The sequence below is a fragment of the Carcharodon carcharias genome, chromosome 11, assembly GCF_017639515.1.
Source record: "Carcharodon carcharias isolate sCarCar2 chromosome 11, sCarCar2.pri, whole genome shotgun sequence".
Taxonomy (NCBI): domain Eukaryota; kingdom Metazoa; phylum Chordata; class Chondrichthyes; order Lamniformes; family Lamnidae; genus Carcharodon; species Carcharodon carcharias.
The window spans coordinates 43496664-43519924 of NC_054477.1; the positions used below are offsets into that span (position 1 = coordinate 43496664).

The 23261-nt window shown below is 42.6% G+C and overlaps 1 protein-coding gene across 3 annotated transcripts; it reads left to right on the forward strand.

Annotated features, from left to right (window-relative positions):
• The first annotated feature begins 975 nt into the window (after positions 1-975).
• On the forward strand, positions 976-9267 carry LOC121283825 (zygote arrest protein 1-like). 3 transcript variants are annotated; one of them, XM_041198597.1, is made up of 4 exons: positions 976-1668; positions 3394-3486; positions 7481-7555; positions 9001-9267. In XM_041198597.1, exons 1-4 carry the CDS (start codon positions 1006-1008, stop codon positions 9142-9144), a joined length of 975 nt encoding a protein of 324 aa, XP_041054531.1. In that variant the 5' UTR covers positions 976-1005; the 3' UTR covers positions 9145-9267. The 3 variants fall into 3 exon arrangements, with proteins under 3 accessions (XP_041054531.1, XP_041054532.1, XP_041054533.1); XM_041198598.1 differs by lacking the exon at positions 3394-3486; XM_041198599.1 differs by lacking the exons at positions 3394-3486; positions 7481-7555.
• Positions 9268-23261: the final 13994 nt, after the last annotated feature.

A 23261-nucleotide genomic window follows, 5' to 3' on the forward strand; every position in this document is an offset into this window, starting at 1 on the left:
ATCTTTTAAAAATAAAGACTTTAACCCTTTTAAGACAGTGATGAAGAGAATTTTTTTCTCTCAGAGGGTTGTTAGTCTGTGAAACTCTCTTTCCCAGAAAGCAGTGGAGGCTGGGTCATTGAATTTATTCAATGCTGAGTTAGATAGATTTTAGGTAGACGGGGAATCAAGGGTTATGGGGGGTACAGACAAGAAAGTAGGATTGAGACTACAATCCGATCAGCCATGATCTTATTGAATGGTAGAGCAGGCTCAAAGGGGTGAATGGCCTACCCCTGAACGTAAGTCCTATGTTCCTATGTTGACAACTGTTAGTTTCCAGTGGAAAAAATGCTTATTCAGATTACAGCTGTTATCCGAAACATTTCCGTTTCTCAACTGAGGTGCACAGAAGGTCCAAGCTCTCTACTTTGCCATGTAAGTGCACCATACTTCAGAAAGAGAAAAGTAAGTTACAGTTATGTAGTGCCTTTCAGGGTGCCCAAAAGCACTTTGCAATAATGAAGAACATTTTTTTAAATTATTGTTGTAATCTGGAAAATGTAGCAGTCATTTTACACACAAGATCTCACAAACTGGCAAAGATATAACTGAGTCACGTGTGGTGTTGGCTGAGGGGTATTTTTTGCACTTAGTGTCAAGGAATATTTTACATCCCACAGTGTAGTTTATATCTACTTGAGAAAACAGCTGGGACATCAGTTTAGTCTCTCAACCACTCCCCTGAACAGAATCAGAAGATAATGCACTCAAATCTCTAGAGTAGGGATTAAACTCATAAACTAACACAAGTCATACCTGATACCTAACAGAAGATGCTACCGCCTCATCCTTGTTAAGCTATTAAATACAGGCAATTACATGATTGGTTTAACAATTAAAAAAAACAACTTTGAACTGGTTTGGAGTGATTAACACTAATTGATAGGGGTCTAAATTGCTCCTGAAAAAAATAAAATACATCTTGCCATCTTTAGTTTGACCTATGTATACTGATTGTTCGGAATGGAGGGGTTTGTGTATTCACCCCTGAACACGTATACCTATAACAACTCAAAATCAAGGCAGCAGAATTATAGTCGGAAAAGCTATCCCCCTGGTACTGTTGAAGCTGTTGAGTACTTGGACAACTACAAGAGGGCGCAGCTGAAAGCTATTCTCTCTCAAGTGAACCCCAACCTGACTCCGCGGCTGAGAAAAGCAAATACCAAAGAGATCGGGATCCAGGTTAACCCGAAAGTAGATGCTTCCGTCCAGTGCTCCCTGGGGCCCAGGACCCTGCCTCGCCAGAAGCGCCGAGCAGCGAGCGAAGGAGCAGCGCCCAGTGCCCGATCGCTCTCCCCGGGCGCTGCCGCCGATGCTGGCGGGGACCCCGAGGCTGGCGGGGTCCAGCCGCGATCCCCCGCGGTCGTGCGTTTCTCCCGTCCCGTGGCGGTCTACTCGCCAGTGTTTGACCGCTGCCTGGTGGAGGAGAACCAAGAGCAGGGCAAACCCGAGGACTGGGAGAGCGGTTTTCCTCTACTGGAGAGACCGAAGGCAGCAGCTCTTCTCCCTGAGACAGGCGGTCTGGACACAGCCCAAGAGAAGGAAGAAGACCGGGAAAAAGCGGAACAGAGGGACAGCCCAGAAACCAGGGCAGGAGAAGGGAGCCAGAAGTTCAGATTTCAGGTAAAATTGAAACTTTTTAAAAAAAAATCTAACCAAGTGACTGTAACTTATAAAAGTGAGGATAAGTAGTGGTTCCAAGGCTGAGAGTTTTAGATTGAAGAAGTCGGGACTAGTTTCTTTTCTTGAGAAGATCCAGGTCGTCCAAATTAGTGCGGGTTCGGGACGGAGCAGATGGGGGGAGAAATTGTTTTTGCCGGAGGGCACCGGTTTCGGGTAATTGGTGACATGAGGGAGAACTCTTATCTCAGCGAGTGGTTAGGATCTGGAATACATCGCCTGAAAAATGTGGCAGCGACAGGATCAATTGAAGCTCAAGGAGAATTGGATCATTATCGAAAATAAAAAAGGCACTAGATGGAATGCTCCTTCGGCAGGTCAGCACCGACACGATGGACTGAATGGCATCCTGTGCTGTAAACATCTTATGAATTTGTAATGCAATACAAACAGATGTGGGCAAGACTTTATGTATACACGTAAGCCTGTTCCAACCCATTTCTGGGAGATATTGGGAATATTTAAACCCAAATGAAACTTTACTTATTTGCTGAAACTTCTTCTTTATTCAAGGTGACCTTTGAATTATGTACTAACCTGACCTTATCTTTTAAACAAGGTTGGATTCTTACTTTTTCTTCCCCTTATTTAGACTTGGGGGCGGGGGGGGGGGGGGGGGTTGCTGGTAGAATAAGATGAGGTTTTGTACTCCTGTATCAGCAACTGTAAATACAGCCTGAGCCATTTGCTCACCATGCAGGCTTAATGCTGAAATAGGACACATCAAAGACAGGATAATGGCTACCCTGATCAGATCATTTCACACTGTCTACCTCAGGTTACTCTAGAAGGGCAAGATATCTCCAAAAAATTGAGGAACAGTTGAAGCTAGCTGTTTCACACTGCTACTATGCAGTAGCAATACGAGTGGTATTCTCCACTAACAAGATGCTGCCATCAAGCCAAAAACTGTTCTGCCTATTGCACAAATGAGTATTGATATATGAATTTCAGTGCCAGTGTGATAGTAGGTAGGCCATACATGCCAAAGACTGGCAGATAATATCGAACAGCATATCCCAGCTGCTGTTTGCAATGGACAGGGTACAGGCTGCACCCAACCAGCCTGTGCTTGCAAAACTTGTGTCCAACATTTAGATGTGAATCTGTGATTTGAGCAGTGTTTGCTAAATAATCCTCTGAGCTAAGAATTACCTGACAACCAATTTAAGATTCGGTCAGGCTTGCAGTGTGGTGCATTTTGCATACCAGAAACTACGTATATTAATAGTTTCATTGGTCAAGGCATTGCCCTGAGGAATGAGTCAATAGGGGTCAAGCTGAAATTTTCAATAATGCTTGGCAGTTAACTCAGTACCATCAGGGGTGCATTCTCCATGGCAATGCCACTTGCCAACCAATTGGCACACACTTCCCATAACAGTATAGATTTTTTGTCCCCTTGTATTGGTGTTCTTGTAAGTGTCCTGATGAGTGCAAGACAAAATACTTAGTCGAGTCTCTTTTCAGCAATACTTGTCCTGTGCTTGCTTGATTTGGGTGTTAAATTGATTACCTGAAGTACTAGGCCTAATTCTGTCCTAATACTACCAAATTAAGAATGTTAACTTCAAGAGAAAGATGAGTGACCTATGCAGACTATGGGCAAACAATGACTTGATTAGATAATTTGACTTCTGAATTTTGCAAAATTAACTTCCATCTCAGTTTCTAGAACAGAAATATGGATATTATCACTGCAAAGACTGCAATATCAGATGGGAAAGTGCTTATGTCTGGTGTATTTCTGGAACCAACAAGGTAAGCTTCAATGTGAGTGCTGTATTAGAAGTTCTTTAGTGTGGCAGGGGTGTTGAGGTGCAAATGTACTTTTTAAACCCATACAGAGAGAGAGGGCAGGGATGTTAAAGGAGGTGGATAAAACTTGAAATGAAAGATTTGGGATACTGGGGTTAACTTTGCATTCGGAATACTGAGATTAACTTTGTATTGTTTTGTATAAAAGTCTGACAGGTAAAATGGCTTCTTTTGCATTATTAACTTCTGGTTCTTTTTTGCCTAATTTAGTGCATGTAATTAGAACTGGCTTAGGAAGCACAAATTACTGAAGTACAGTTGTAAAGGTCTTTTTGAAGGGTAGGATATTCCACTTGAATCTATTCTACAAATCAATTGATCATAGCTGATCTGTATTTGATTCCCGTACCTTGGTTCCATAATCCCTTGATAACTGTGCCTGTATGGTCAACATTTCATTTGACCCTGCATCAATGCCTTTTGAGTGGGGTGGCGGAGTTTGAGTTCTAGATTTCCACTAACATTTTGAAGGTGCTTATGACTTCCCTCAATGGCCGGGGCATGTTTTAAGATTATGATCTCTTCTGGCTTTTCCCACCAGAAGAAATACTTACTCTGTATCTACCATATTGAATGAATTCCTGAATTCATTAAGACCTGAATTGATCACTCTTTAAATTCAAGGAAATACAAGTTAGGTTTATCTAACTTACCAAAATGATGAGGACTAGTATCTGCTGTATCCTTTCCAAAGCCAGTGGGGTATAAACTCTACACCAATTGCATAAAGTAGGCTTGTAGTAAATCAGCATGCTACACATTGCCAAGATCTTTAACTTCAAACCAAGTAATATTGAGGCTAGAACACCAGAGATTAAACTTTTTGTTCTATGAATTTCAGTGGAAAGAAAATTGGTGAAATTAAAAATTCAAAAATATAAAGTGGGTAAGTGTGAAATTATCCATTTTGGCAAGAAGAATAAACATCTCTAAACGGTGAGGATGTAGAGGGATCTGGGTGTCCTCGTACATGAATTGCAAAAGGCTAGACTGCAGATACAGCAAGTAATTGGAGAAGCTAATAAAATGTTATCGTTTATTGCAAGGGGAATTGAATGCTAAAGTAGAGAGGTCATCTTCAGATGGAATCACCAATGCCCTGTACAACTGGAGTACTCCTTATTTAAGGAAGGATGGAAGTATGTTGGGAGCAGTTCAAAGATTTACTAACCTAATACCTGGAAGGGGTGAGTTGCTTTGAGGAAAGGTTGGACAGGTTAGGCTTGGATCTGCTCGAGTTTAGAGATGGTTTGAAACATAAGATCCTGAAGGACCTTGATAGTAGATGTGGAAAGGCTGTTTCCTCTTGTGGGGAATCTAGAACTAGGGGCCAGCATTTAAAGAGGGTCGCCCAATTAAAAGATGAGAGAATTTGAGGGTCATGATTCTTTAGAACGCTCTTCCTCTGCATCCATCATCTTTTTGAGGTAAATTCACCACCTTGCCTATTAAAGGTTATTAGGGGTAGGTGGGAATATGGAGTTGAGATTGTAATAAGATCAGCCATGATCTCTTGATGGCAGAGTAGGCTCAAAGGGCCAAGTTGCCTAATCCTGCTCCTTATTTTTATATTTGTAATTAGTAGCCAAATCACAAGCCCATTCGGCACTGCTGGTGTTGAACCTCAGTGCCTTGAAGCTCAGTACCCAAAATCAAATAACCAAATAGGATCTGATCACTTCTGTACAAGTAAAGCATCACTACTTCAATTGGATTCTAACCAAAACAAAGTGCTACAAAAAAACTCAGCAGGTCTGACAGCATCTGTGGCGAGAAAGACTGTTAACGTTTTGAGTCTGTATGACTCCTCTTCAGAACTCTCCAGATGCTGTCGGACCTGCTGAGTTTTTCCACTTTTTGTTTTTGTTTCAGCTTTCCAGCATCTGCAGTATTTTGCCTGGATTCTAACCAAGTTCCAAATTCCATTTGCTTTTTGATTACCTTTTAAATTAAAAAAAAAAAATCACAGGCTTTTATTTGTATAGACATCAAAATCCTTTTGCTTCTCCACAGCTCTTAGTATCTAACATATTTTGGATGATACTTTCCCACATTGAACTCCCTCTAATTTTGTTCAGAGTTTAGTCTGTCCCTTTTTTATGGCAACATTTATCTTTGCCCTCTGCAAGCTTGGATGTACCATTCTCCAATCCTTCATACAAGACCATAATTTCTATTGTGAAAATTTGAATCCCCATGTATTTTCTCCTGGGGAGTACAATTTATCACATCCCATGAATCAGAACAAACTAATTATGACTGAAGATCCTGGTCAATGACAGTGATTCTGCAACATGTGAAATCCAGAAGTTGCTGTGAAGCATTTTTGCCCCTCCAGATGGTAATTTTAGAAATGACTTGTTTTGATGTGAGCTAGCTATAAAAACTCTGCACCTTGTGGAATTCTAACTGGATTTTAATTGCATACTAAGGCATAGTTATTGACAAACTAGCCTTCTGGCCTTGAACCTTTTTGAGGAATCCTGGAATTTTAATTGTAATGGAAAACCAGATTTTTAAAACTTCATTTTTAGTATTTCAGGTTCTTTAATCCCATGTTTATCACAATCTTTTTTCACTCTGATCAGGGGTTTTCACTTCCTGGTTTGCTGCCTGTCATTGAGCAGACTAAGCAGCCAATCCCATCACTAGTTGGACATCAACGATCTCTTCTTACAGCTAACAGAATGAAATTCTCTTTTGGAAAGGTGAAATCCTAAAATAGTTATCACTAGGTCTTTGGACTGCTTTCTTCAAGGCAGCAGTAAGTGCCTTCAGTTCACTGACCACAAAATCTCAGCCAATATCACCACTGGCTCTTCAACCAGTTAATGAACATTGTAACCAGGCTACATCCAATTTGTGGGCTTATTTCTGCCAATGTTTTGTTCAGAGCCTTCTGGAAGTTTGTATAAACATCCGCAGGCACTCTATCCACCACCGTAGTGAGGTCTAAATTGAATTAAATTTGTCAGACCTCCCCTACGCCATGATGTTTCCAAGTGTTGAGTCAGGTTCCAGTAAATTGCCTGTAATAAATGGAAATCTGTGACTAACTGATTTCTTTGCACCTCCCTTATTGAATTGCAAACGTCACTCCATTGTTTTGAATCCAAAGGCACAATTGCTGAATCAAGAACACTGGAAAACTGCTAATAAATCTGAAATTTTCTCATTGAATACATAGCCTTTAATCATGTCCTGAATATTTATTTATCTTAACCTTTTCTCAACAGCTGTAATTCTTATTGAATACTTCCTAGTCGAGGTGGATAATTTATCTAACACTGAGGCTATGATTCCTTTTGACTGAAATAGTTCCAACAATTCAAGGACTGATTTTTAAAGCAATGTACTCATGAAACTTTCTAAAATCGGATTCAGTAAGTAATTGCATTTAAAATGGCACTGTGTTCTCACCATTTAAAATTGTTGGATAATTAAATAGTGGCTTAATGGAATCAACTCTACAGCTGACCCTTTTGTAGAGTTCTGGATGTATAATTGATTCCTGTGCATCACCACAATTCATGAATGTATGTGCATAAATTCATAGCCATTAATGCACATTACATTTCTGTAGCACATGTCTAGCTATCTTGGATAGCATTGTGGCTGATATGTAATCACAAGTATGGCTTGTAAGCTTTTTCCAATAACACTGATATTGAGTAGGTTTCAGATTCTTTTCTGCCCAGAAAAGATTTTGGGGGTAAAAGGAGCTACTGAAAACGGTAAGATTTGATGCTACAAAAATAATTGAATCCTAAATCCATCCTGATGGTTAGGCAATATTTTAAGTTGCTATGACTTGGAAGCAGGTATAAAAACTGACAGTCTATGAACATGATGGGTCATTAACTGCCAAGATCAGGTCAAAATTTTGCAGCATTCAGTAGGGGACAGGAAGTTGTTAATGTGCACTCTGACTTTTCAGGTTTACTTCAAGCAATTTTGTCGCAAGTGTGATAATGGGTACAATCCTTACAGGGTGGAAGCTATTCTGTGCCAGGTAAGCTCATAGCTGAAAGTTTTAAGCTCTGAACTTGTGATTTGAGATGGCAAGAAATTGACTTTTGGAAGTTAGGACAAAGTGTTGTCATCCCTCATGTCATTACTTCATTATGTATGCCAATGTACTTCTATTGAGCATGATTGGAATATCCTGGCTAAGAACAGACATTTTGATGCATTATAGTGCTAATAGCCTACAGATTCAGTGACTAGATTAGCTAAGTTGTTCAGTAATGCTGGTTGGTCACAATCTATTGCATGCAGCTGGAATAGACTGTCTGAAGTAATCCTATATTGTTTGGTAGTACAAGAGTATTGCTGAAAAAAGATTCTTGCTGAAGCTTTTCATCATGCGCTCATTAGGATGCTTGCAAGAATACCATCAGGGGAAGTGGCAACTTTTCTCTATGAAGAGCACTGATTGGCAAGTGGACTTTGTTAGAGGCTTTGCCATGGAGATTGCACCAGTTAATGGTGACTGGCAGTTAACTGGTGAGCACTATTTGAAATTTAAACTAGGCAGCTTGACCTTGATTGGTCAAGGCCCTGAGGAATGAGCCAGCAAATAGCTAAAATGGGTGCTCTTTTGTTTAGCTATCAAATGTGTACATGTTCTTTCTGTCACAAAGAATAGGGCCCTGGTTTGAATCCCAGCACAGCAGATGGTGAAATGTGAATTCAGTAAAGATCTGGAATTAAAAGTCCAACCACACAACCATTGCTGATTGTAAAGACCCATCTTGTTCACTCGTACACTTTAGGGAAAGAAATCTGCTGCCCTTACCTGGTCTGGCCCACACGTGACATCAGACCCACAGCAATGTGGCTGATTCTTAAATGCCCTCTGTACTGGAAGCTATGCATTAATACACAAGGCCCTGTTCTTTGCAGACAAGGAACATGTACACACTACACCTGGCTCAACTAAAAATGAGTGACAGCCATTTGCTGGTTCATTGTCTTGACCAATCAGTCAAGCTGTCTGGTTAAATTTCGAACAATGCTTTGCACCGTTGTCAGTCACCATTAACTGGTGCATTCTCCATGGCAATGCCTCTTAATAATCAGTCCATGTGCCAACCAATTGGCACTCATCACATTATAAAGTTGCTTCCCCTGGGTACTGGTATTCTCTCAATTGTCCTGATGTGTTGAACACAAAGCTTTGACTATGTCTTTTCAGCCAAAGCAATATTATTGCTGAAACGATTGCCAGCTATACACCTGAGGAAAGTACTTTAGCACATCCATAAACATGGGCTCCTAAATTGGTTTAGTATGACAATGTTTAAACTGTTAGTTTCAGTTGGGATGGAATCTATTGAGTCCGGGTGGAAATCTCAATTGTTCAGAAGCAGGAATTTTCTTGAACCAGATAAGGCATGGCAAATGTTCTTGATTTATTGAACTGCATTTGATAATACTATTTGTTCTTATATTTAGACATGTTTCAAAACCCGCTGCACTTGTACTCAGAAGAAGCGACACATTGATCCAAAGAGACCACACCGTCAGGAATTGTGCGGCCGTTGCCGAGGCAAGAGGTTATCCTGTGACAATACGTATAGCTTCAAGTATATTGTCTGAATTAATATTTCTCTAGTCTCTTGTATACTATGGCTACTGACCTGGCATGGATAATGGATCTTTTGTATTCCTACCTAGCATAATTGTATAATAGAAATGTGAATTAAATTATTAAAGCACTAACTGTTGTTGTTTGAGCATTGAATGGAGTTGAGGAAAGTGCTTTTTGTGATCAAAATGGTTAATTAAGTGCCTGGTCCAATCAACAATAGAGTATTTACTTTTTACACAGTGGGTCTGTGACTTGGCCTTCTCTTTGGTTTGTTTATCTAATATGTGGGGTAAGTAGCAGATCTAGCATTGGGCCATGTGCTCTTCCCACAGGAGTGCACAGAGTAAAGTTTGTGGTGAATCTAAAATGGGGATCTAATCTAATGCTCCTCATCTGGGAGGAACATAAGGTCTAGCCTTACTAAGTAACAATATTCAATCCAAATTAGTATTATCCTCTTAGTCAACAGGCATTAGTTACTACTTAGTTACTGTTTGCAGTAATATCCCCATTATACCCTTTCTCTTTAAGAGAACATGTGAAGGGGGCAGTTTCTCTTGCAATTCACTGCATTCAATGAGCAGTGTCCCATTTAACTTTAGGGCATGTTGTTGTACTTACATTCCCTTGTAATCTCTCAATGTACTAATCATTGGCCAAGGTACTGACTAGATTATAGTATGTTGTAGTGTACAGAATCTACCCCCACAAGAGAATGAGCTCTCTGGGTTGTATGTTTGTAATATAATGTTTTTTGCAATTAGTTGGTGCTGGCCAGGCATAATAAGTAGTTACAGATCATGCACCTCAAATTACAAAATGAATTCTGCTTTGCACTTGGCAGTGTAGTTTTATTTCCTGTTCAGAAGTGTCTATTCTGATCTTGTGATTGAGGTGATATCAAGGGTTTCACCATAAAGCCATAACATTACAGCACACAAGTTGGCCATTCAGCCCATAATTCCAGAGTGCATGTTTACTTTATATAAAGTGTTCTCCATTCCCTCACTTTATCCCCATAACCCTGCAAACTTATTTCCCTTGAGTGCCCATCCAATTTCCTTTTAAAATCATTGATCATCTCTGCTTCCACCCTTGAAGGCAGTGTTTCAGATCATTACTACTCACTGGATGGAATTTTATAGCCCCTCCCATTGGTGGGATCTGTTGGTCTCACTAAAGTCGATGGAGTTTTGAACAGCTTGGTTTTCTGGCCCTGGCCTGCCATGGAGGCTATGAAATTCCACCCATTTGTTTATAGGGAAAAAGTTCACTTTGCTTGCATTTCTTGCCCAAAACCTATTCTAGTCTTTGTATGATCAGCTAATGGGAACAGTGTTTCTTATCTAAACCTGTCAATCATGTAAATTTCTGAATTTTTTTCAACTCCTTTGCTCCAAGTAGAATTCTAGCTTCTTTTAACCTAACCTTGTAGCTAAAATTCCTTTTATTCCTAGAACCAATTTGGTAATTTCCTTGGCATCCTCTTAAGCCAGCTACCACCTATCTAAAGTGTGTTCAGCAGAACTGGGTGTCATACTCTACTCCTGGCCATGGCTTTAGTGTTCAACTGAATCTCTCTGCTTTCATGATCAATCCCATATGCTTGGCTAACAGGGGAGGTGATGGCATAGTGGTATCCAGAAACCCAGGGTAATGCTCTGGGGACCTGGGTTTGAATCCCACCACAGCAGATGGTAGAATTTTAATTCAATAAAATCTGGAATTAAAAGTCCAATGATGCCCACGAAATCGTTTTTTTTGTAAAAACCCATTTGGTTCACTAGTGTCCTCTAGGGAAGGAAATCTAGTCCTTACCTGGTCTGGCCTACATATGACTCCAGACCCACTCTTGAATGTCCTCTGAAATAGCCTACCAAGCCACTCAGTTGTAACAAACTGCTACAAAGACACGACAAAGGAATGAAACCAGACGGACCACCCGCCATCAACCTAGCACCAGAAATGGCAATTACAGCCCTGTTGACACTGCAAAGTCCTCCTTACTACATCTGGGGGCTAGTGCAAAATTGGGGGAGCTGTCTCAGTAGTCCAGCAGCAGCCTGACCGTCATCCTCCCAGACTCCTCCATCATCATCCCTGGGTATGTCCTGTCCCACCAGCAGGACAGACCCATCAGAGCCTCCCTCTGCTGCTGAATCAGTGCTCCTTCATATTGAACATCACTTGGAGGAAGCACTCTGGATGGCAAGGGTGCAGAATGTTCTCTGGGTGGGGGACTTCAATGTCCATCACCAAAAGTGGCCAAGTCCTAAATTACATAGTTGGGTCTGCAGCAGGTGGTGAGGGAACCAACAAGAGGGAAAAACATACTTGACCTCATTCTCACCAATCTGCCTGCCACGGATGTATCTGTCCATGACAACATTGAGGAGTGACCACCGCACAGTCATTGTGGAGACGAAGTCCCACCTTCACATGGAGGATACCCTCCATTGTGTTGTCTTGCTACCGCTGTGCTAAATGTGATGGATTTTGAACAGATCTAGCAACTCAACTATGTATCCATGAGGTGCTGTGGGCTATCAGCAGAATTGTACTCAAACACAATCTGTAAGCTGATGGGTTGGCATATCCCCCATTCTACCATTACCATCAAGTCAGAGGATCAACCCTGGTTCACTGAAGAGTACAGGAGGGCATGTCAGGAGCAGCAGCAGGCAGACCTAAAAATGAGGTGTCAACCTGGTGAAGCTATAAAACAGGACCAGTGTGCCAAACAGCATAAGCAGCAAGTGATAGACGGAGCTAGGTGATCCCACAGCCAACAAATCAGATCTAAGCTGTGCAGTCCTGCCACATCCAATTGTGAATGGTGGGGGACAATTAAACAACTCACTAGAGGAGGTAGCTCCACAAATACCCCCATCCTTAATAATGGGGGAGCACAGCAATACAAAAGATAAGGCTGAAGCATTTGCAACAATCTTCAGCTAGAAGGGCGAGTGGATGATCCATCTCAGCCTCCTCCAGAGATCTCCACCGTCACAGCTGCCAGTCTTCAGCCAATTTGGTTCAAGAAATGGCTGAAGGCACTGGATTCTGCAAAGGCTATGGGCCCTGACAACATTCTGGCAATAGTATTGAAGAGTTGTACTCCAGACCCCCTACCCAAGCTGTTCCAGTACAACTACAACACCGGCATTTATCCGCCTATGTGGAAAACTGCCCAGGTATAACCTGGGCACAAAAAGCAGGACAAATCCAACCCGGCCAATTACTGCCCCATCAGTCTACTCTCCATTATCAGTAAAGTAATGGAAGGGGGTTATCAACAGTGCTTTCAAGCGGTAGTTGCTTAGCAATAACCTCACTGATGTGCAGTTGGGCCACTCAACTCCTAACCTTGTTAGCCTTGGTTCAAACATGGACAAAAGAGCTGAACCCCTGAGGTGAGGTGAGAGTGACTGCCTTTGACATCAAGGCAGCATTTGACCGAGTGTGGCACCAAGGAGCCCTAGCAAAACTGGAGTCAATGCAAATCAGGGAAAATTCTCTGCTGGCTGGAGTGATACCTAGCACAAAGGAAGATGGTTGTGGTTGCTGGAGGTCAGTCATCCCAGCTCCGGGACATCACTGCAGGAGTTCCTCAGGGTAGTGTCCTAGGCCCAAGCATCTTCAGCTGCTTCATCAATGACCTTCCTTCCATCATAAGGTCAGAGGTGGGGATGTTTGCTGATGATTGCACAATGTTCAGCACCATTTGCGGCGACTCTGATACTGAAGCAGTCCATGTCCAAATGCAGCAAGACCTGGACAATATTCAGGCTTTGGCTGACAAGTGGTAAGTAACTTTCGTGTCACACAAGTGTCAGGCAATGACCATCTCCAACAAGCAAGAATCCAACCATCGCCCCATGATGTTCAATGGCATTACTATCACTGAATCCCCCACTATCAACATCCTGGGGGGGTTACCATTGACCAGAAACTGAACTGAATTAGTCATATAAATGCTGTGGCTACAAAAGCAGGTCAGAGGCTAGGAATCGTGCGATGAGTAACTCGCCTCCTGACCACCCCCCCAAAGCCCGTCCATCATCTACGAGGCGCAAGTCAGGAGTATGATGGAATACTCCCCACTTGCCTGGATGAGTGCAGCTCCTACAACACTGAAGAAGCTGGACACTGTCCAAGACAAAGCAGACCGCTTGATGGGCACCACATCCACAAACATTCACTCCCTCCACCGCCAATGCACAGTAGCAGCGGTGTGTACCATCTACAAGATGCACTGCAGGAATTCACTAAGGCTCCTTCGCACCTTCCAAACCCATGACCACGACCACCTATGAGGACAAGGGCAGCAGATAGATGGGAACTCCACCACCTGGAAGTTCCCCTCCAAGTCACTCACCATCCTGACTTGGAAATATATTGCTGTTCCTTCACTGTCACTGGGTCAAAACCCTGGAACTCCCTTCCTAACAGCTCTGTTGGTGTACCTACACCACATGGACTGCAGTGGTTCAAGAAGGCAGCTCACCACCACCTTCTCAAGGGCAACTAGGGATGGGCAATAAATGCTGGCCCAGCCAGCGAAGCCCACATCCCATGAATGAATTAAAAAAAAACTGTTCTCTCAATATATTCTTCCATCTTCAGACCTATGCACATGAATCCCCAGGTCGCTTGTCTTTTCCTAATGCATCACCTGCCACATGTCTCCCCGTTCTGCTGCAGGCTGATAACATCCTCACTTTCAACATCCTCACTTTCCGCTACACCTCCAAGTTCAGTATCATTGGGAAGTTTAGAAATTTACTCATTCCAATAGTGCCAAAGTCTACCATCATCCAGTCTGCAAGAACAGTTATATACCATGACTTGCTATTTTCTGTCCTTAAGCCATTTTTTTTAATCAAGCTTACACCAACCCATCTATTCAAGGGCCTAATTTTTGTTGCCCAGCCTTTCATGTGGTACTTTAAACACTTCTGAACAGTACTATATCAGATCTTGGTGCTTGAGATCCTTGTGTGTTCCTTGGTTATTCAACTACTTGCATTGCGTAACCACGTAGGGTGGTTGAAAATACTTACTAATGAGGCCATCTCCTTCCACTGTGTCTGCACCATTCTTGGTCTTTCCCTTAGTCAAATAACTGTAGTTTCCTAATTGGCAGTATTGCCCCTACAAAAGAGCCAGAAAGTCTTGATTTTCAGTTTATTGCTACTCCACCTTGTTCTTGACACAATGGATAGCCTGGTTCCTCAAGCTGTTATAGTACCTAATGCCACAGCTGTGCTAGTTTGCCCTCCCTTCAGGGGTGAACTCCCAGTTGATGCAACTACTGCTGGAAGCCCACCAATAATACAATGAAGCTGATCCAGGAAATTGAAAGATGAATAGTACTAGAGACATGTTCCAGAAGCTTTTCTTGCATTCTCATCAGGATGGATGTAACAATTACAATTTCTCCAATAGTATAAAATGGTGCTGATTCATTGGCAACTTGACTCTTGCCAAGATGTTGCCATGGTTCCATGTCATATGGCTCCGCACAGTATAAGATTAACAATCTTGTAAATAGGGCCCTAGCCATTTGCTCACCTTGCAGTCTTGATGCAGAAATAGTGCATCAAAGCTGTGCTGTGGGACAATGGTTATCATTGTTTGCTGTATATCTCACAAACCTGGGCCACCACTTTAGGACTTGGAAAATACCTAGTTTACCTTCAATTACCCTGGAAAGACAGAGTATCTCCAATTTGAACAAGTTAAGGAAGCTGTTTGACACTGCTGTTCAGTGGCTATGTGAATGAATTAATTTTTTTATGCATGAGGGACACTGCTGTCAGTCCAAAAAGACCAGCTGCCGACCACAGAGTCACATGTATGAATTTGTGCCAGTGTGATGCTAGGTACGTAACCATATTTCTTTGGTCTGGGCCAATACAGTCCCACAGCTTGTGTTTACAAAACCCAATGGTGATTGAGCAGCACTTGCTGAACAATCCTGAGTGCACTTGTAGCTATGCTAGCAACCAATTTAAGATAATCAGTAAGCTTGTAATGTGGCTTACTTACACTTGCTAGAAGTGACATACATTCATACCCAGGGACCTATTCTCTGCAAACAAAAGAAAGATGTTCAAGCCTAGATTTTTTTTTAATTATCTGGGATGTGGAGCTTATTTCCCTAACTGAGGTGATGCCAAGGAGAATCAGTTGACTTGTTTCCAATCAGCACTCTTTTTCTCCTGTAGTATAACTTGTGATTGTTTTGAAATTTGTACTGATAAGTGCAGGATGAAAAACTTTGGCAACATTTCTCTCTCTCTCAGCAATATTCGCATTCAGTACTACCACATCTCTAAAATTGGAAATAGAGCCTTCCTTAAAGATAAGCCCACTAAAGACCATTAAAAGGCAGGGAACTTCATTAAAAGGCATAACAGTGGATAGACAAAGAACTAATGTATGCATTGTGACAGTTATACATTTCTTCCTGGTGCCAAAATGGGGAAAAGCATCCCAACCGTGGCTGACAAAAATTAAGGATAATATTACATCCAAAGAGGAGTCATGAAGTTGCTATAAAAAGTAGCAAGCCTGAGGATTGGGAGCAGTTTAGAATCCCTAAAGGGAGGACCAAGAGATTGCTTAAGAGGGAAAAATAGAGCATGAGAGTAAACTTGCAAGGAACGTAAAAGCTTCCATAAGTATGTAAAAAGGAAAATTAGTAAAAACAAATGAATGTCCCTTCCAGTCCAAAACAGAAGAATTTATAATAGAGAACGAAGAAATGGCCGAGCAATTAAACAACTATTTTAGTTATGTTTTCATGCAGGAAGACACAACTTTCAGAAATACTAGACAACCAAGGCTCTAGTGAAAGAGAAATTGAAGGAAATTAGTATTATTGAAACAATAGTGCTGGAGAAATTAACGGGACTGAAAGCTGATAATCCCCAAGGCCTGAATCTACATCACGTGGTACAAAAGGAGATGGCCATGGAAATAGTAGATGTGTTGCTTATTTCCCCAAATTCTGTAGATTCTGGAACAGTCCCAGAGAACTGGGGGGTGGCAAATATAACTCCACTATTTAAAAAAGGAGGGAGAAAACAGCGAATTTCGGACCCATTAGCCTAATATCAGTAAAAGGGAAAATGCTAGTGTCTATTATAAAAAGATGTGATAACAGGCCACTTGGAAAATATCGATGGGATTAGACAAAGTCAGCATGGATTTATGAAAGGGAAATCATGTTTGACAAACCTCCTGGAGTTTTTCAAAGGATGTAACTAGCACAATAGATGAGGGATAACCAGTGGGTGTGGTATATTTGGATTTTCAGAAAGGTTCAAAAGTCCCACATAAGAGGTTAGTGTGTAAAATTAAAGCACATGGGATTGGGGGGTAATATATTGGCATGGATTGAGAACTGGTTAGTGGACAGGAAACAATAGGAGTAAATGAGTCTTTTTCAGAGTGGAAGGTGGTGACTAGTGGGGTACTGCAGGGCTCAGTGTTTGCGACCCCAGCTAATCATAATATATATCAATGATTTGGATGAAGGAACCAAATATAATATTGCCAAGTTTGCTGACAATGCAAAACTTGGTGAGAATGTGAGCAATTAGGAGGGTGTTGAGGAGCTTCAAGACAATTTAGACAGGTTGGGTGAGTGGGCAAATATGTGACAGATGCAGTATTCCGTGGATAAGTGTGAAGTCATCCACTTTGGTAGGAGAAACTGAATGGCAGAGTATTAGTTAATGGTGATAGATTAGGATATGTTAATTTACAAAGGGACCTGGGTGTCCTTCTACACCAGTCACCTAAAGCAAGCATGCAGGTGCAGCAAGCAGTTAGGAAGACAAATGGTATATTGGCCTTCATTGTGAGAGGACCTGAGTACAGGAGCAAGGATGTCTTACTGCAGCTGTACAGGGCCTTCATCTCCTTCCCTAAGAAAGGATATACTTCCATAGGGGGAGCGCAGCAAAGGTTCACCAGACTGATTCCTGGGATGACAGAATTGTCATATGAGGAGATTAGGCCCTTAGGCCTGTATTCACTGGAGTTCAGAAGAATGAAAGGCGATCTCATTGAAACGTATAAAATTCTGAAGAGCAGACAGACTGGATGCAGGAATGGTATTTCCTCTGGCTGAGGGTGGGGATCTAGAACAAGGGGTCACAGTCTCAGGATACGGGGTAGACCATTTAGGACTGAAATGAGGACAAACTTCTTCACTGAGGATGGTGAACCTATGGAATTCTCTACCACAGAAGGCTGTGGAGGCCAAATCACTGAATACACTTAAGAAGGAAATATATTTATGGACTCTAAAGGCATCAAGGGGTATGGGGAGAGAGCAGGAGTATGGTGTTGAGATAGAGGATCAGCCATGATCATGTTGAATAGTGGAGCAGGCTTGACGGCCAAATGACCTACTCCTCCTATTTTCTGTCTTTAGCCTACATATTTTTAGTCAGGAGGCAGCAAATATTTTCAGTATTTCTCTGCCTGATGATATGCTGCAGCAGAAATGGCTCATCAATTTAAAAAAAAAACATTTGTTGATTGAATTGAGGCAAAATGTTTCAATTTTATTGGCTGCATCATTTTTTCTCCTCTCTTCTGAAGGTGTTAACCTGAAGTACGTCTAGATTATTTCAATGAGCCTAGACAGTATTGGCAAGGTTAGAGGCCCTTTACTCTGAGCCAAATCCTGGTCTGTCCTCACACCACACCCTTCCAACAAGAATTGCTGGATAGCAGTTGGGTGCTACAACTTTGCCTCAAGTTAATAAGTCTAGTATGGGGAAACTAAGAATATAAATAGTAGGCCATACATATACTCTGCCATTCCACAAAATAGTGGCTGTGCTTCCACATAACCCTACTTTCTTGCCCTATCCCCAGGGTCCCTTGATTCCCTTATACTCATCAATTCAGCATCCGCAGCCCTTTTTAGGATTGAATTTTTTGGAATTCTTTACCCGGGTGAAGAAAGTTCTCCTTGCCTGAGACATAAATGGCTGACCATCCCCAATTAGACCAATTAGACCATGAGGTCAGAAATTTACCCCTACAACCCCCCATTCTCCACGCCCCCCCCCCCCACCCCCCACCACCCCCCCTCCCTGGCACATTTTGAGGCTGAAAATGCAGGGATGGGGTTCCCTCTGAGTTGTTACCTACCCTGATCTCATGGCGATTTTATGTTGGGGTGGGCAAGGCCTGAGATGGGAAACCCACCTTTGCCCCAGTTGAGGCAATTGGCCACTTAAGGGCCATCTTCCCCCCTGCCATTGCCTCAATTTTTAGGCTGGCAGAAGCCTCCTCCTGACTGGGGGCACCCTCCCCTTAAGGCCTGGTGACCTCCAGACTTCCGACCCTTCCCTCGAGACTCTCTGGGCCCCCTGGCACTTACCTAGTGCTCTGGTTCCCAGGATTTAGTCACAGGCAGCTCCATGCCGTTCCTCTTCCAGCCATTTCAGTGCAGTTGCTGCAGGGCCTGGAGAGCTGCTGGCCAATCTGATTGGCCAGCAGCTCTCCAAGGTGGGACTTCCTCCCGAGTGAGGGGCAGAAGTCCCACCTACTGCCAATCAATGTTCATTTGAGTGTAAAATGGCTGCAGGGCAGCCAGAGTCAGTGGGGATGTGTTCCCTGACTACTCTTAAGATGGCCAGCAGAAACAGACACTCAGAACTTTGTTTAAATGTGATCACCTCATAGCTTACCAAATGCCAAAGAATATAGCCTATCCTACTCTATCTCTCCTCATACAACAATCCCCACATAATCTAGTGAACCTTTGAACGTCTGTAAGGAGACCAAACTTTATATATACAGTACTCCTGGTGTGGTCTCAAGTCCTATATAAGGAAGACTTCCTTACTCTTGTACTCCAAACCCCTTGAAATAAAGGCTAACATACTATTTGCCTTCCTCAACTAAAATCCATGTTAAACTTCTGCGACTTGTGTACAAGGACCCACAAATTCCTCTGCTAACATTTACTTGACTTGCGCTTTTTAAATGTTCTGATTTTTCCATTCTTCTTACCAAAGTGCATAATTTCACACTTCCCCACGTTATCATCTATCTGCCACCTTCTTGCCCAATTACTGAACCTGCATGACCAGGCAATACCCATCTCCCACAAGAGAGAATCTAACCATTCCCCATGGACATTCAGTGGCATTACCATTGCTGAACAACCCACTGTCAACATCCTGGGGGTTACCATTGACCAGAAACTGAACTGGACTAGCCATATAAATACTAAGGCTACAAGAGCAGGTCAGAGGCTAGGAATCGTCCGACAAGTAACTCACATCCTGACTCCCCAAACTCTGTCCACCATCTACAAGGCACAAGTCAGGAGTATGATGAAATGTTCTCCAATTGCCTGTTTGAGTGCAGCTCCTACAACACCCAAGAAGCTTGACACTATCCAGGACAAAGCAGCCTGCTTGATTGGTACCCCTTCCATAAACTCTCTCCACCACTGACTAACTGTGGCAGAAGTGTGTACCATCTACAAAATGCACTGCAGAGACTCACCAAGGCTCCTTAGGCAGCACTTTTCAAACTCACTACCGCTGCCATCCACAAGGACAAGAGCAGAAGATACAAAGGCAAACCACCACCTGGAAGTTCCCCTTCAAGCCACTCACCATCCTGACTTGGAAGTATATCGCTGTTCCTTCACTGTCACTGGGTCCAAAGCCTGGAACTCCTTCCCTAACAGCATTGTGGGTGTACCTACATCACAGAGACTGCAGAGGTTCAAGAAGGCAGCTCACCACCACCTTCTCGAGGGCAATTAGGGATGGGCAATAAATGCTGGCCTAGCCAGCGACGTCCACGTCCCATAAATGAATTTTTAAAAAATCCCCTTGCAACGTCTTTTCATTCTCTGCAGAGCTTACTTTCTTGCATAGCTTTGTTTGTATTGTCAGCAAACTGGAATATATTATATTTGGTCCCCTCATCCAATCATTGATATAGGTTGTTAATAGTTGAGACCCAAACACTGATCCCTGCAGCACCCCACCAGTTACACCCTGCCACCTTGAAAATGACCCTTGTCCCAATAACCAATCTTCAAACCGTTAATACTACCCTCAGTTCCATCTTCAGGCATATTATTCTTTGGTAATATTGTAAGTCCTTTTTAAATCCAATAACATCCTTAGCTTCTCTGGTTAGCCATGGTCGTACCACTGTTCCAGTGGAGCTTGTGTTTATCCTTCATTAATGAATTCTTTAAATGTTTACCATGGTTAATCCATTGTCGTACCTCTTAATCTAATCTCTAACCAACTTCCCCTCATCTAAGTGGTGGGTTTTGTTTAGATTATAGACTAGGATTTAGTCACATTACTCTCAATGCTAAATTATCACTATGATTATCTTTCCCCAGCGACCTTTTATATAAGATTACAAATTAACACTGTCTCATTACACAATTATAGATCTAAAGTATCCTGTTCCCTAGTTGGTTCCTGGAGACATGGTTTTAAAACAGTGGTTGCATTCTGTGAACTCCTGACCCAAACAGCTTTTGCCAATTTGGTTTACCCAGTCTACATGAAGTTTAAAGGCCCCCATAATTACTGCATTACCTTTTTTTATATGTTCATGATTTATACTCTGCTGAACAATGATTATTATTAGGAGACCTATAAACTACTCCCACTAGTGTTTAAAACAAAAACAGAATTACCTGGAAAAACTCAGCAGGTCTGGCAGCATCGGCGGAGAAGAGTTGACGTTTCGAGTCCTCATGACCCTTCAACAGAGGACTCAAAACGTCAACTCTTTTCTTCTCCGCCGATGCTGCCAGACCTGCTGAGTTTTTCCAGGTAATTCTGTTTTTGTTTTGGATTTCCAGCATCCGCAGTTTTTTGTTTTTATCCCACTAGTGTTTTCTGCCCTTTGTTATTTCTTAGCTCCATGTGTACTGACTCTACATCCTCATTTTCTGGACTAAGATCCTTTCTCATCCTTTATTATCAGGGCTACCCAACCTCCTTTTCCATTTAATCTTTTTTCTAAGTCAAGTATCCCAAAGTATTTAGTTCCCAACTTGGTTACCTTACAACCACATCTCAGTTGTGGCTACCAGATCAAGCCCATTTATCTTTGTGCAATGAATAATTTTGTTGTGACTGCTTTATGCATTTAGTCATAGCACTTTTAATTTTAATTCTTCCATGATTCAGCATTGGTTGCTAATGCCCTATTACCATTATTAAGCTCTGTCCTTTACTGCCAGAATCTGCTTGATGTTTAAACCTTACTCTGCCTTGTAGCCTTGACATTTCTCTTCAGACTTATACATTTATTTGAGGCCTCCCTCCACCTCTTAATAGCTTCCTGCTGATGAGATCGGGGGAAGGATTTTCAGCCCCAAATGGAGGCGGGTGAGAGTTCATGTCAGCGGCCAGTCTGGCAGCATCCTGCCACCTGGGCCATTTTCCAGCAAGCAGAATTGAAGTTTTCAGGGCTACCTGCCTGCAAATGGCAGGTAGTCAAGTAAAATAGCATAAGGCCCATTGCCAGAAGCAGACTGGTGGACTCCTAGTGGCGGGGTTGGGGAACCCCAGTGCCAGTGTCAGTGTTCCAGGCAGGCATGAGGCACATCTCAGCTGTGGCTGCAGACTGCCTCGTGGAAGGGCTCCCCTCCACAATGGTGGCCTGTCTGTTGAGGGTATTTTCAAATTTAAAAATTGGAGGATGCCTCAAAATGGAGGTGCCCTCTCTCTCTTGCTTGACTGCAGGCTGCTGCTTCTTTTGAGCTGCAGGGTCTATAGCTTTGAGCCTGCCTGCTGTCCTTAATTGGATTGCTGGGTGACTTGTTTCTCAGTGCCCATTGTGATGCCCATTTGACCTGAGCCAAAGGGCAAAATCCTGGCACAGGTAAAGGAACAAACCAGGGATCAATTTTTTAAAAATTCTTTCATGGGTGTGGGTGTTGCTGGCTAGGTCAGCATTTAGTGTCCATCCTTAATTGCCCTTCAGAAGGTGATGATGAGCTGCCTTCTTGGACCACTGCAGTCCATGTGGTGTAAGTACACCCATAATGCTGTTAGAAAGGAGTTCCAGAATTTTGACCCAGTGACAGTGAAGGAACAGTGCTATAGTTCCAAGTCGGGTTGGTATGTGGTTTGGAAGAGAACTTGCAGGTGGTGGTGTTCCCATGCATCTGCTGCCCTTATCCTTTTAGGTGCCAGAGGTTGAGGGTTTCAAAGGTGCAGATGGTACACACTGCTGCCACTATGCATCAGTGGTGGAGGGAGTCAATGTTTAAGTGGTTAATGGAGTGCCAATCAAGTGTGCTGCTTTGACTGGGATGGTGTCAAGCTTCTGAGAGTTGTGGGAGCTGCACTCATCCAGCCCAAGTGAAGAGTAGTCCATTACATTATTCATTTGAGCTTTGTAGATGGTGGACAGGCTTTGGGGAGTCAGGAGGTGAGTTACTCACCATAGAATTCCCAGCTTCTGACTTGCTTTTGTAGCCACAGTATTTATATGGCTGGTCCAGTTCAGTTTCTGGTCAATGGTAATCCAGGATATTGATAGAGGGGGATTCAGTGATGGTAATACCATTGAAAGTTGAGGAGAGATGGCTAAATTCTCTCTTGCTGGAGATGGCCATTGCCTGGCACTTGTGTGGCATGACTGTTACTTGCTACTTATCAGCCCAAGTCTGAATGTTGTCCAGGTCTCACTGGATATGGCACTACTTCAGTATCTGAGGAGTTGAGAATGGTGCTGAACATTGTGCAATCATCAGCAAACATCTCCGCTTTTGACCTTATGATAGAGGGAAAGTCATTGATGAAGCAGCTGAAAATGGCTGGGCTAGGCCAATACCCTGAGGAACCTCTGCAGCAATGGCCTGGGACAGAGATGTTGATCTGTAAGACTCTATTGTATGATACTTAACCAGCAGTGTCATTGACCAGCTTATTTCATAATTTCTGAAACTTCACAAGAGGTTTCTTCCATATTTTGTGTCTCTTGTGATTACTATCTAATGTGAAATGCAGTATTTAAGCTAGTTCTGCTGTGCTTTGTGAACCACAGTTTTGGGGAATAACACATATTGAAATCACAACCACTTCACAAAAAGAAC

Excerpts from the sequence above, each read along its gene's own strand:
- LOC121283825 (XM_041198597.1), top strand. The coding sequence starts at position 1,006 with ATGGAGGGGTTTGTGTATTCACCCCTGAACACGTATACCTATAACAAC. Across the intron at positions 1,669-3,393 it reads GCCAGAAGTTCAGATTTCAG|TTTCTAGAACAGAAATATGG; the intron begins GTAAAATTGAAA and ends CTTCCATCTCAG. Across the intron at positions 7,556-9,000 it reads TGGAAGCTATTCTGTGCCAG|ACATGTTTCAAAACCCGCTG; the intron begins GTAAGCTCATAG and ends TCTTATATTTAG.